The sequence below is a fragment of the Solanum lycopersicum genome, chromosome 4 (assembly GCF_036512215.1).
Source record: "Solanum lycopersicum chromosome 4, SLM_r2.1".
Lineage (NCBI taxonomy): Eukaryota > Viridiplantae > Streptophyta > Magnoliopsida > Solanales > Solanaceae > Solanum > Solanum lycopersicum.
In genome coordinates this window covers 54,210,668-54,226,049 of record NC_090803.1, presented here as the reverse complement: position 1 = coordinate 54,226,049, position 15,382 = coordinate 54,210,668, and the positions used below count along the sequence as shown (strand labels likewise).

General features: G+C 30.6%; 1 protein-coding gene across 1 annotated transcript; it reads left to right on the top strand.

Annotated features, from left to right (window-relative positions):
• The first annotated feature begins 9,436 nt into the window (after nucleotides 1-9,436).
• LOC112941310 (MADS-box transcription factor 14-like) lies at nucleotides 9,437-14,996 on the top strand. The gene is made up of 8 exons (XM_069296802.1): nucleotides 9,437-9,618; nucleotides 9,742-9,795; nucleotides 12,099-12,105; nucleotides 12,971-13,120; nucleotides 14,189-14,254; nucleotides 14,348-14,421; nucleotides 14,567-14,768; nucleotides 14,886-14,996. Exons 1-8 carry the CDS (start codon nucleotides 9,437-9,439, stop codon nucleotides 14,994-14,996), a joined length of 846 nt encoding a protein of 281 aa, XP_069152903.1.
• The last annotated feature ends 386 nt before the right edge of the window (nucleotides 14,997-15,382 follow it).

Sequence of the window (15,382 nt, the reverse complement as noted above, 5' to 3'; positions counted from 1 at the left end):
AGATAAATACCCTGCATCTGCGTAACCAATCAGTTCTGACTTGGATTCATTGGAATAGAATAAACTCATGTACATGGTCCCCCGAAGATATCGAAGTATGTGTTTAACACCATTCCAATGTCTTTTTTTTGGGAGATACTGAATCTTTCCAGAAGACTTACTGCAAAACAGATATCTGGTCGAGTATTGTTAGCAAGGTACATTAGTGCCCCAATCGCACTAAGGTAAGGAGTTTTATCACCAAGAGTCTCTTCATCATTCTCTTGAGGTCGAAATGGATCTGTATTAATGTCAAGCGATCTTACCACCATTGGAGTACTCAATGGATGTGAGTTATCCATGTAAAAACGCTTTGGTATTTTTTCTGTGTACGTTGATTGATGAACAAGTATTCCATTTGACAAATTCTCAATCTGTAGGCCAAGAGAAAATTTTTTCTAGCCGAGATCTTTCATTTCAAATTCTTTTTCAAACACTCAACAGCTTCTAACAGCTCTTTACGAGTGCCAATGATGTTCAAATCATTAACATACACAACTATTATTACAAATTCAGACCCCGACCGTTTAATGAAAATGAAGGGACAAATCGGGTCATTTTTGTACCCTTTATTTAACAAATATTCACTCAGACGATTGTACCATATCCTTCTTGATTATTTTAATCCATACTGAGATTTCTGAAGCTTTATTAACAAGTTTCTATTGAATCTTTGTATGCTTCAGGCACTTTGAATGCTTCAGGAATTTTCATGAAAATGTTGTGGTCCAATGAGCCATATAGATAGTCCGTGACAACGTCCATTAGACACATTTCATGTTTTTCATGAACTGCCAGATTTATGAGATATCTGAAGGTGATTGCATCTACCATTGGAGAATATGTCTCCACATAATCAATGCCAGGTCTTTGAGAAAAACTTTGAGCAACAAGTCGGGCCTTATATCTCATGACTTCACCTTTCTCATTTCTTTTTCATACAAAAATCCATTTGTACCCCACTATTTGATACCTTCAGGTGTTCGGATTATCGGTCCGAAAACTTTACGTTTTTCTAGTGAAGTCAATTCAGCTTGAATTGCATCCTTCCAATTTGGCCAATCATTTCTCTGTCTACATTCGTGAAGAGATTTTGGCTCAAAACCTTCATCTTGTTGCATTATTTCAATAGAGACATTATAGGCAAATTTGTTGTCAATCACAACATTATTTTGGTTCCACAACTTTCTTGTCGATACATAATTAATTGAAATTTCATTGTTTTCAGAATTTCGAACTTCCTCATCATTATTTGTTATAACTTGGGTCTCATCTATAGAAATTTCTTTCAACCCATGATCATCTTGATCATTTATTCCTTTTCTCTTTCGAGGATTTTTATCCTTGGAACCAATTGGTCTACCACGCTTCAAATGTGGTCTAGACTCATTTTCCTTAACAATTTGTTCCATCGGGATATCAACTCGAACTGGAGCATTAACTGCTGGAATATGCGATTTAGTAATCCTTGAAAGATTAGTAAATGCATCTGGTAGTTGATTTGCAATGTTCTGCAAATAAATTATTCTTTGAACTTCTTGCTCACATTGGTTTGTTCGAGGATCCAGGTGAGATAGAGATGATGAATTCCAATCTATCTCTTTTCCCAACGACTTATGTTCTCCCCCTAATGTTGGGTATACTGATTCATCAAAATGACAATTAGAAAATCTTGCCTTAAATAAATCTCCAGTCATAGGCTCCAAATATTTTATAATTGAAGGAGATTCATACCCAACATATATTCCCGACCTTCTTTGGGGTCCCATCTTTGTGCGTTGTTGTGGAGCAATTGGGACATACACCGCACATCCAAAAATTCTAAGATGGGAAATGTTTTGTCTGTTGACCAAAAGTCAATTGTAATGGGGAGAATTCATGATAATTGGCCGGCCTTATGCATACAAGCGCTGCTGCATGCAGAATAGCATGCCCCCACATAGACACAAATAACTTTGTTCTCATTAGTAATGGTCTAGCTATCAATTGCAGACGTTTAATCAATGATTCCGCTAGAGCGTTTTGAGAGTGAACATGCGCAACTGGATGTTCAACTATTATACCAGTAGACATACAATAGTCATAAAATGTCTGAGATGTAAACTCACCAGCATTATCTAGACGGATTGTCTTTATTGTATAGTCTGGAAATTGTGCTTTCAATCTTATTATTTGAGCCAGCAATCTCGCAAAAGCCATGTTGCGAGTTGATAATAAACACACATTTGACCATCTTGTAGAAGCATCTATCAAGACCATATGATATTTAAAGGGTCCACATGCAGGTTGAATTGGTCCACATATATCACATTGTATATGTTCCAGAAATGCAGGAAATTCAATTCCAACCTTAACTGTTGATGGTTTAATGATCAACTTTCCTTGAGAACAAGCAGCACAAGAGAATTCCTTTGATTGAAGGATATTTGGGTTTTAAAGGTGTGCCCATGTGAATTCTCAATGATTTTGCGCATCATATTAAATTCGGGATGACCCAACCGGTCATGCCAAATGATAAAATCATTAAAATTAGTAAACCTTTTATTTAGTACGACATGTGATTCAACTGTACTTATACTTGTATAGTACAACCCAGAAGAAAATGCAGGTAATTTTTCATGCACAATTTTCTTCTCTACATTAATTGTAGTAATGTAAAGGTATTCAACCTTTCCTTCATTAGCCGTCTCAACATGATAGCCATTTTGGCGAATAACTTTGAAACTTAATAAGTTTCTTTGAGACCTACTACAATATAATGCATTATCAATGCTTAATATTATCCCTCCAGGTAGTAATAAGGTCGCTCTTCCAGAGCCCTAAATTACTTTTGTACTACCTGATATTCTGTTGACATATGCCATTTTCATAACCAAATTAGAAAAGTATTTTTTTTCTTTTAATATTGTATGCGTTGTAGCACTATCAAGAAGGCATACATCTCTATTACTCATCTTGAATCCAACTGACAACTGGGATTTCTTTGCAAGTAGCAACTTCGTGCTGATAACGTATTATAAAGAAAGCTCAGAATATAAGAAGAAAAAGACAAGAAGTATAAGATAGAGGAGAGAGTTCTTTTTATTCAAGTGTATCATACAATGGTGAATGATATCTCTATTTATAGTGTTGAGATATCATAGTCAAAGGTCACCTTGGAATTATACATAGTTATCATCAAGGTTCATATCACCTTGAAATCTTATCACATTGGAAACACTAATACATGAATCCAATTAATTGTTGGATAACTCTAATGGATCATCCACATATACAATGGATTTACAACATTAATTAATTATTAGGGTGATTTCAGTTATGATGTTCCTTTTTAAAGTATATTTTTAATCTTTCAAATTCTTCATTAATTTTACAAGAAAGTTATTCTAATTTTTTGGTGTGTGTATATGTAATTATTATTTACTACTATATTAGAAGAAGGCTATTTCAACATGTCTGTGTCATCACACTTAATGTTATTTTTGTCTTTTCACTATTTAAATATAGCTAGGTGTCTTGCTTTTGTGTCTTCAATGTACACCTCACGTTTAGCTGTCTTGATTTTTCAAGATCTTACTGCTCACAAAATGTATCTCCTTTCTCAAGCATTCATTAGGTAATCTTTCTCTATTCTTTCTTTTGATTTTTTGTATCTCTTTGTTTTACTTAATCTAAAATTGCACTAAAAAATGTTCCCCAGTTTTATCTTTGGTTGAACATATCAATGTGTTAAGATTTCCTTTCTTTTTTTCATTTGAGTTTGTTGTTGATGTTCAGCTTTTCTTGTACTTTTCAACAATTTCAATGAATTTGGGAGTATACAATTTTAATGTGATTCATACTCTAGATGAAGAACCACGTTCTCCTTGATCTTTTTATTTCATTGATCAGTAACGGTTCAATCACTATGTTCTGCTCTGTTTAATCGATAGCAAAATTGAGTGTGTTTGAGAAACTTAAGGTTACAGATCTGGTCAACATGCCTGTTTCAGCTAGGGATTTTTTCGTCATTCAAGTGTAGTTACACGTGGTACTACTTAGCATAGGAAATGGTAATTTATTCTACTTTCAATCCTCTTCTCGGTGTTCCTCTGCTTTTGACTGATACTTAAATCTGGAGGTTTGTTTGAATCTTTCTGCTTGTTTTTCAACTTCGATTTCATGCATGATATATTGGTGTGTTTTAATTGAATTTTGGCTTTATTTAGTTTTTTGAGATATACTAAATAAAGAAGCCTCTGCACTCATGGTCAATATGCATGTTTCATCACAGGGCAATTTGGTCACTCCTTTCTTTCATTTGGTTCAAGCGATGCTCTGATTTTTCATAGTTTTCATAGATTTTACTCCACTGTTCTTAGTTTCCTTGCCGTTATGTGTTTTATTTGTTCTCTTTTTTTGTTCTATCGGGGTTACAAGTCGGGTTAAATTATGATGGTTTCAGATTTGCATATGAAGTGTTTGATAAAAGTGTTTACTAACTACTAAACCTCTGCTTCGTTGATCAAAGAAACCATTCATGTTGTCCTCAATTAATGCTCTTATTTGAGTTCCCTTAATATCATTGATGTTAACTTGCTTGAATTTGGTTATTCCCATTTGTGTGTCTCGATGTGTTGTCGCCATAGTTTGGTTTACTATGTGAAAAATCATATTATAGTAGTTGTTACTAATGTTGTTTCGGTACAGTGTAGAATTTGTTTTTATATTTCGAATGACAAGAGCTATTGTATAGGACTGGATTTTACCTTGTGCACAACCTCCTAAGGATAGCGACTACAATTTCCCTTGTTATCAAAAAAATTTGCACTTTCCTGGAAACTACAAATCTTGAGCTGTTATAGTGGACATTAAAGTGACTATTCTGTGAAAGAATATATCTGTGAAATGGTATCTTCAGGGGCCATTTTGGTGATGATCTTATATAATGTCTTTGTGCTTCGTGTTTTAAAAGGGAAAAGAAATTGTTTATCCTTTCATAGTTTATGAAAAGGGTTTGGCTTGTTATTCCATATTGATTATTTATCATGAAACCCAAGAACATAATATTATCAGTTTAATTCCTAACAACAATTAAGGTAGGTCTCTAAAGAGATTTGTGTTGGATAGCCAGCTTTTGGGGATAGCCCAAAATTTTGATAAATTCTTATTTCACCAACCAAACTTGTTTTCAAAATTACCATTCCTCATATTTTTGCTTGTATAACAATGTTATTGTGGCTATTATTACCTTCTGAGACCAAGAGGAGGACCAAGAGTGTGATCCGGAGCTGCTGGATTCAGATATAAAAGGTGAATCACTGAACCTATTTGATGAAGAACTTGATGCAAAAGTTTCTCTGTGACCATTAACAAAATTTGTAGAAGAGATTTGAGATAAGTCTTACTCTTCCCGACTATTTTGAACTCTCTCAAGTGTATTACTTTTGATAGATAGAGAGGCATATGTTATTAAATATTTGTCACGTACTTCCAGCTTTAAAATGATTTTCCCTCTCCGTTGGTGCGTGTTCCTTGTTTGTTTGTTTTTTTTGTTTTTTATGGTTATTTGGCATGTGAAGAGAAAATATACCTAATATTAGAAGATTATGCTCTGTATATGTTCCATTAACAAAGGTTCATAACTTGACTCGGCTAAGAAGTTTGAATACGAATCAATTGAATTTTATTGTAGTCGTGGTACAATTAAGCTAATTTCTGCACTGATAGATTTATATGTAGGAGCTTCTGAAAAATCTCAGCATACGAACTTATAAACTTTAATTCTTGAATCATTATCTAATGTACCATGAATTTTTCATCTAATTTGTTATGTCTACATAATTTGCATATTTTGTTGAATTTCAGTAGGCCAGTCTATTGTTCTGAAGGTCAGCCAATTTCAGAAGGCATACCTTCGATCATCAATATTCGACTTAACTATACAGAGGGGCATTGATAGTGAAGGCCAAAGCATGATTGCTTAATTTTTGTATTCAAATTTTACATATGTGCAAGTTATTTCTTTGATAATATAACAAACTCGAAATATGAATTAAATTTTTTTGCTTCTTCTTAAACTATATGATCTGCTTTTTGATAAGTTGAAATGAGATGGTACATATTATGCACTATGTATCTTTACTCTCTACTATGAAATCATTTCATTGGAGAACTTCTATTTCAATTAGATTGCAAGCTAATGCTCGTATATATTCATTCAACAGCAGCTACTTGATTAACATGTTTGACTTCAAACATCTTCTCGTATTCCTCGATCGATCTAAACAACTCAGAGAAGTTTCCCTTACCGAAGCCTCCACAACCGCCCTTCTGATTGACTTGTCCTTTTTCATCTTTGAGCATGCACCCGATTCTCTGAATTATTTCTATAAATATTGTTGGCCTGCAAAAAAATACAATTACATTCACGCAGCTAAAAGGCAGAACTATGTAAATATAATAGGATGTAAATATCTAAATAATACAGCTAGAAAAACAAACTAAACAATTGCCAACTATATTTACAATATCTAACGATCTCTATATATCTATGTATCTTCATATGTACATTTAGCCGGCTCATACATTTCTATATGTTTAGATCCAACTAACAAAAATCTTCTAACCTTGCACGGGCCACCTCTATCTAGTATTATAAATATACGGGCATAATGCATGTATTTAATTAATTTTTCAAATAGAAATTCTTTATGATAATTTAACGTTTAATAATAGTCACACGACCATGTTTGGGTGATGTTGACCAACTTTTAATTTATTCCATATTTAACACAAATAACTTTCTCTTTTATTAATTGTAAATGTAAGTATAAGTTATAATGTTTCTTTTTAAGTACATTTTTATCTTTCAAATTCTTCATTATTTTTTTAGAAATATATATATATATATATATATATATATATATATATATATAAATCCTAGGCATGCCTATGTGGCGCCATCACAAGTAAGGATTCTCTTTAAATTTATTTTATTTCCAGAACTAGCCTTCTTCTTTCATAAAAAATTATAACTTTTATGAAAAGTTGTGACTTTTACGAAAAGTTAAAACTTTTATGAAAAATTATAACTTTTTTCATGAAAAGTTGTGACATTTATGAAAAGTTTCAACTTTTATGAAGAGTTGTTACTTTTATGAAGAATTGCGACTTTTACGAAATGTTGTGCCCTCTCTGAATGGTTGTAACTCTTTCAAAGAGTTGTATCCTTCTGGATAAGAGACAATAATCATTTTCTACGGTATCCTTTTTTTGTCTACAAATAGAGGACTAGACTGTGCATTCAGTGGAGTCGATATTTTTTCATTCTGTTTCAGTCTAATTTTGCATATCCTAGTATGTCTTTTTACAATGATTAGTTTATGCTTATTTTATTAATTGTCATTTTGAGTATATGCTTTAAACATTGTTCTTCATGTTTGTACAAAGTTATTGTTAGAAGTATTTGATAGTACAAATTAAATAACAAATGTCAATTGGGTATTCAAGCAAGTTTTTTCTACTGAAATTGTTGAAGGTACATTAAAAAAAACCCTTCAAATCTCAAATTTCTTCATCAAGAACGTTATTCCTTCACATATAAGGATGCAATTTCGTGTTCTTCAGAAAATCCTCTAAAAGTTAATAGCCTTCCATGCTCATACTTTTTGTTTTTATGTTGTTATCGATTTTTACGAAATGTTATCAATGAATATTATGAGTACTTTAAGGAATGAAAGTTGATTGAAGTGTTAGTCATTTTTTGAGGTATCTTATTTCAAAACATAGGAACTTTTCTGGTTATAATGATTTGTTATCATAAGTGAATATTCCATAGTTTACTCCCTTTAATGTATCTTTTTCCTCGATGTTTTGTTGTCTCCTTACAATTGTATTGATTTTTTATTTGGTATGTATATTATCTGATTATGATAAAGATTTTCATCCTTTTTAATGTTTTCTCTTTTTTTCTTTTCATTCGGCTCTTCTAAATAATTTTGTTGTAAGTTGTGATTATTTTCATCAAGCTTAATTTGATGAATATGAAATAAAACCTACTCTAAACAAAGGTAATATCTTAAAGATATGTCTATTAACATATATTTGTTATCCTTCATGTTCCCTGAGCATTTGAATTATCTAGGTTAGAATCTTTTTTTATTTTTTAAATGTTCGAGAATATTTCTTTAAAATGAGTCTAATATTAAACACGTTTATCGATTTGTATTTTCATAATGCAACAACCACTCGTAAATATTCTTGCAGAAGTCATAAATTTTCATTGATGAAGAATTCGGAAGGACCTTCCGCAGTTTAATGATGAATGAATTTCTATAAGAGTCAACAATATAATTTTGTTGTTGTTACAAATTTATTTTTCTCCTTCTAAATGTCATTAGAGTAACAAATTAATAATGACGAAAAGTGGTGAACATTTGACCTCATACAAGTAGATCGTCTCTAAAAAAACTATTTATGTTGTTGCAGTGTAAATTTTTAACAGTCTTAATTTATTTATAACTCATATTTATCATTAAAATTTTTCACATAAATCTATTTACACAAGGAGTTATTCTAACCATAAAATTATAAGATTCTATATTTTTCATAGTTAAAAAATATAAAAAATTATGTTTAGTCGCTACATTAAAATATCAATCAATTTTAACAAGACAATTATATCATATAACATATAATATGATGTAACATATAAAAACAATTAGATACCAAGATATTTTATAATCAATATTTATATATTTACAATTTTTAAAATATGTGCCAATGTCAAATCATTTAATTTCTTTAGAAATGTTCTAAAAACTACAATAATTTACATTTTCTTCCTTATAAAAGTAATTATATGAAAGATTGTTCAAAAGAATATAAAAATAACATATGCCCGCATGAAACGCAGGTAAATTACCTTATATATATATATATATATATATATTATTATTATTATTATTACTACTACTACTACTATTAATAATAACAATAATAATGCAATACACATGCAAAATACATACACTTAACTCATATTGTCCAAATGTCAAATTTGTTATGATAATTCACACGACCATATTTGAAAGAGGTTGACCAACTTTTTATTTATTTTAACATTTGACTCAAATAGTGCTTTTACCTTATAAATTAGCTACTTTTTATAGTTATTATTATTAATTAATTAATTAATGCAATCACACGTGTAGAGGACAAACAGTTGACTAATATTGTCCAAAAGTCAATAATTAATAACACATGCACACGACCATGTTTGGATGAGGTTGACCTACTTTTTATTTATTTCATATTGACCCAAATAGCTTTTTTGACCTTATAAATTAGCTACTTCGGAGTATGATCTTTCAATCATTGTATTGTTCCCTTTGAGGTAGAGAAGAGACTCCTTTTAAAGATGGGCAGAAAAATTGAGATAAAGAAAATAGAAGAGACAATGAAACGTCAAGTTACATTTTCTAAGCGACGTAGTAGTTTATTAAAAAAAGCTGAGGAGATTGCGTTTTGCTGTGACGTGGACGTGTTGTTTGTCGCGTTCTCACCTTCTGGTCGGCTCAATAAATTTTGTAGCCCACAAAGGTATTGTATTTATGATTTCGACAAAAAATATGAATTCCCCATTTTGCCGTGCTAGTTATTAATCTATAAAACTATTATCTTGATTAACTTGTTTTATTAAAACTACATTTGCAATTTTTGTAGGGTCGAAGATATGCTTCAGCGATACCTTAGGCTTCCGGTTGAGCGGAGATTCACGTACACGAATATTTTCTTCATTTTCTTGAGATTTTTTAGCTATTAGTAACTTATATAGTGTAGCACTAACTTATGAGTTTTTTTTCTTTTGTTGGGGCTAGTCACATGACCGATGTTAAGGTACTTTACTCTTTTATATATTTATTATCTATATGTATTTATAGGACTTTTCTATTTTCTAAAATTATGTCTTGTTTCTATTGATGTTGATTAATCCGTCTAATCTTTATATGATGATGAAATTTGCTAAAGTTTGAAACGAAAATTAGTACTCGTTCTTACCCATTTCAATTTGTTTCTTTTTTCTTTTACATTTTAATAAGAATGTGTCAAGTTAGGGCCTTTGTGTAACCCGAGGAACTCAGAAATTTATTTATTCACCGATATGGGACACTTCATTCCTTCATTACCTCTTTATACCAGATCTCATACCCAGATCTAGACATTTTTATGTGGAATTCCATGGTAACACCCCATCAAGTCTAGATTTGGATATTCTTTATTCAAACACTGTCCCTAGAGTGTGATATTTATGGACGGGGGTGGTGGGGGTGGTGTATTTCCACCCCCACAACTGTTCCATTTCCTGAGGCCTACATCCAGTTTGACTCTTATACCATGTTTAGTTAAATTTTAGGCAAAACTAATTATACCCTCAAAAGTTTAGTTATTCACCAATGTGGGACACTTCATTCCTTCATCACCGCTTTACACCAGATCTCATACCCAGACCTAGACATTTTTATGTGGGATTCCATGGTAACACCCTATTAAGTCCAGATTTAGATATTCTTTATTCAAACATTGTCCGATCCGGAGTGTGATGTTTATGGACGGGGGTGGTGGTGGTGGTATATTTCCACCGTCACAACTGTTCCATTTCATGAGGCCTATATCAAGTTTGACTCTTATACCATGTTTAGTTAAATTTTAGGCAAAACTAATTATACCCTCAGAAGTTTAGTTATTCACCAATGTAGAACATTTAACGATCTTTGATCAAAACTTTTTTTTCTTTTTCGATAACTTTTTAATTCCAACTTTTCACATAACACATGTTTATTTTGACACATTCTATCTCTCTTTAGTTTGAGATCGTAAGGTATAAAAGTGATATTAGTTTATTAAATTACATCAAGATGAAATCAGATAAACAAATTGAAATTGAGTGTGTATTAATTAAAAGATTCTGAAAATGACATTCTAAAAATTAACGAAATACTATGTGACTTTTGACTTGTTTTAATTCATTCAACAAAACAAGCTTGACTTAATTAAAAAAGTGTATAATTGAGAGAGTTGTCATAATTTTTTTTAAAAAAAATTATTGATATCTGTTTGACCCATTTTAAATTAGTTTTAATACATTTTTTTGGTATATTAATGAAGGAAAAGGTGGAAAAATTGAGACAATTGAATCACATGAGAGGAGATGTTAGCAAGCTGCACCTTCTTGACAAACAGTTTGGATCTCCTCTCTTTCTCACTTTTTCCTTTGTTTACTTTATTGTCTTTAATTATATTGTGTTACGATATTATTTAGAAAAAATGTAAAATTAAAAAGTATGTGTTTAAGAAGATTCACGAACGACGAAATGGAATAAAAAGAGAATTAGAAGCTTTATTTTAAAAGAATACTTTGAAAACTAGAAAAGATATTAGGGATAAATGAATAAAATCTTCAATTAAATTAAAGGTGCAAATAAAATGAAAATCTTTAAATTGATAGGAGTGACAGTTTCATACAGTAGATAAATTAATTTAACTAACTTATAAACTTAAATTATCATATGCATATTGTTATTATTATTATTATTATAAATATTGTCTATATCAGACCAAAGAGATCTAAGATTCGGCCAAAGCATAATTAACAAAATCAATTTTGACCAAGGAAAAATATAGACAAGCATGTGTATAAGTTTGACACAATCACCATCACCACCATCAACAAACTCGATATAATCTTATTAATAAGATCTAAGGAGAGTAAGATATACTCAACCTAGTTTCCATCTTTATGGAGTGAAGAAATTATTTTTGATTGACCATCAGACATCAACAACCCTGCTGCACTATTTAGACTTGAGACTAATAATATGAACAAACTCAAATATGTCGAGTTATATAAACGTTACAATATTTTGATTTATTGAATGTTAGATACAACCTAGACCTAATACTTCATACTTGAATTCTTTTGTATTAAGTGAAATTCAGGACTTTCTCACTAATTATTAAACTTTATCATGATGGCTGTCTTTGGATGTTTCAACCTATCGCGTGTGTCTTAATTTCTACAGAATTGAGGTAAGCAAAACTTAATTTGATGTCTCTATTATGAGTTGTTTTTTCTCTTTTCAATCTACCCTTGCTATTCTAATTAGTAGTGTGTTAATTAGGTGTGACTTGAAATAGAAATTAAGAATTGTCTAAATAATTGTTAATATATCATTCTAGAGCCAATGACGAAAATTGATAAAGTTATTTTAAATTGAAATTTTTTGATATAGAATTTGGAGCTACAAATCAAGAAGAGCACATTAGAGCTACAAATTGTGGATGCTAAGATAAGGTCATTTAATTTAGTATTACAAGTGTTTTTCTTAATTATAGTCTCATGGTTTAATATATTGACATCACCTTCATACCTTCATTTTTCATTTAGACATTTATATTATAGAGTATTTCACTGGTCTAAATGTAATACACTACTAAGTTAAAGTGGTTGTCGATATATTCTGTCTAACAATATGATTATGCAAGGATTACGAAACAAGAGCAGAACAAGAGCCTTCTCTTCACCAACTACGTTGGTGTGAGAGTAACTTGAAATTCTCTCTTCAAAAAATCTTGGCTAGAAAAGTTTGTTCTTCACCATTTAATTTTCCTTGATTTGTCATTTGACGAATAATATGAAATCAAAATTTTCAAGAAAATACTTATTTTTCTTAGAAATAATGTAAAATCACAACTAATGTCAAATGAATTTTGGTTAGATGGAATTGGAGAAACAAGGAAATATGGATGTTCACTCTGTTGCACAACAAATGGCTCCTCACCAGTTTGATATTAATAATTGGATTAATCCATTCAGGTTATTAACTTTTTTCACATAATTGAAAAATTCCCTCTCCTTTCTCCTTTTGCTTTCATTATTTCATTATTGTTGCAGTTCAACTATTCAAAATCAAGATTGGATGGACAAAGGAAAGAGAGTAGCAAACAGTTTAGCAATTACACATATACCCCTTCCTTCGCTGGTTCTTCACATTTAGGGAATATGTCATTTTCTCGAAATCCATCACCTTTTACCCCATTGCAGGTAACACTTTTTAGGATCTTCTAAAAAATTGAGATATTTTCTTTTCAAATATTTGATATGATTTATTTTATTTGTACAATAGTGCCAGCAAAAAAACATGATGGTAGATGTTCATGCGAATTCATTACAAATATTTGGACAATCACAAGTATATTAATATTTTTGAAATACTATTTCCTATTAAGATCTCATTGAAGATATGAGATTTTTATTTCTATTTTTTTGATATATTATTTTATATGCGAAACAGAGTCAACGACAAAACATAATGGTAGATGTCCATCGGAATCCAACACAAACATTTGGACAACCACAAGTACATTAATATTCTTGATTGTTAAGATTTCCTTAAATAGACTATATTTTTTTTGAATTTTATATAATAATTTTGACCCTAACAATAGAGTCAGCAACAAAACATGGAAGTAGATATCCTACAGAATCCAACACAAGTATTGGGACAAGCACATGTACACTAATATTCCTGAAACACTATTCCTTGTTAAAATCTCCTTAAAGAGATGAGCCTTTTTTTTGAATTTTGATATTATTTTTATTTGTAAAATAGAGCCAACAACAAAACATGGTGGTAGGTGTCCAGAAGAATCCAACATTTGGTCAATCACAAGTAAATTGATATTTTTGAAATATAATTTTTTTTATTAAGATCTCCTTAAGAAGATGAAATATTTTCTTGAATGTTGATAGCATTATTTTTATCCGCTCAATAGATCCATCAACAAGACATGGAAGTGGATGTCCAACAGAATTCAACACAAACATTTGGACAATTACATGTAAATTAATATTTTTGAAATAATATTCTTTGTTAATATCTTCTTAAAGAGTGTGATTTTTTTTTTTAAAAATTGATATTATTGTTTTTATCTGCGAAATAGAGCCAACAACAAAACATAATGGTTTATGTCCAACAGAATTCAACACAAGCACTTGGACAATCACAAAAAAATTAATATTCTAGAAATATTATTTATTATTAAGGTCTTCTTAAAAATGTGAGATATTTTTTTAAAAATTTTGATATAATTATTTTTATCTGCACAATAGAACCAACAACCGAACATGCTAGTAGGTCTCCAGCAGAAATCAACAGAAACATTTGGATTGTCAGAGGTACATTAATATTCTTGAGATGTTATTCATAGAAAAAATCTTATCCCTTCATTGCCCGCTCTTGTACTAAAGTAGTTAACTAATAATTTGCAGGAACAACTGACATTTGGTGAAAGTAGTGACAACTCTCTCACAAAGTTCTGGCAGAATAATTGCGCTTCCACAAGGTTTCTTTCGATATTCATGCATTTAATCATTGTTTGCATGATAAAAGAGACCGCATAAATAATAATAATATCATATACAATAAGTCAATGAAATACATTTAGTAGTTTTGTTGGTATTGTAGTTCTTTAACATTGTTTCTTTCAGGTATGACTCGAGTCCGCTCGTGAATATGGGTACACAATTGAACTCTCCCTCCCAATTAGGGTTGGAGTATGACCATTCAAATTGGAATATCAACTTGGACAATAACAACAACATCAATCGCATCATTCAATCGAATGGTCAATTTTCAATTCAAAGTGATGCAATAGCTTCTAATGTTAATGAGCTTAACTTTCCCATGGAGGTTAGTTCAAAACTATATTATTATTATTATTGATCAATTTTTTATTTTTTTTATAAATTTATATTTGTGATACTATTTGCACAAAACTCACTTCAAATATTTTGTCACAATCATCAGGAGAATACCATGGCAAACAATGAATACTTTGCTGAAACAATACATGAGAATGATGCATGGGAATGGGACGATGTTCTCCTCAATGAAGCTTTCGGTGGAGATGACTTTTAAATTTAGATTGATCCATGAGTGACAAACAAACATTTTTTTAAAAATCTAGTTTCTTTACATTTGGTCCATTTTAAAGATTACAGACTTGATGTTTTAGCTTTGTTTTTACTTATAATTTCAATATGCAAGATATCATCTTTATGTATTTAGGGTGACCTATATATATTAAAATGAATAATAATAAGTACCTATGAATGTTAGAAATAAATTGTGTTAGCAACATCATTTGTCTTAATACTTTTTATTATTAAGTTGTCCATTTAGATTATATGAAGATGGTGCAAGAAGCTTGGAAACAAGTGGAGGGATCACCTCTATATTTTTTTCCTTTTATTTGGAAGAATACTTGTTGAAAGATATCTGGTATAATTCAGTTTTGAACTTGT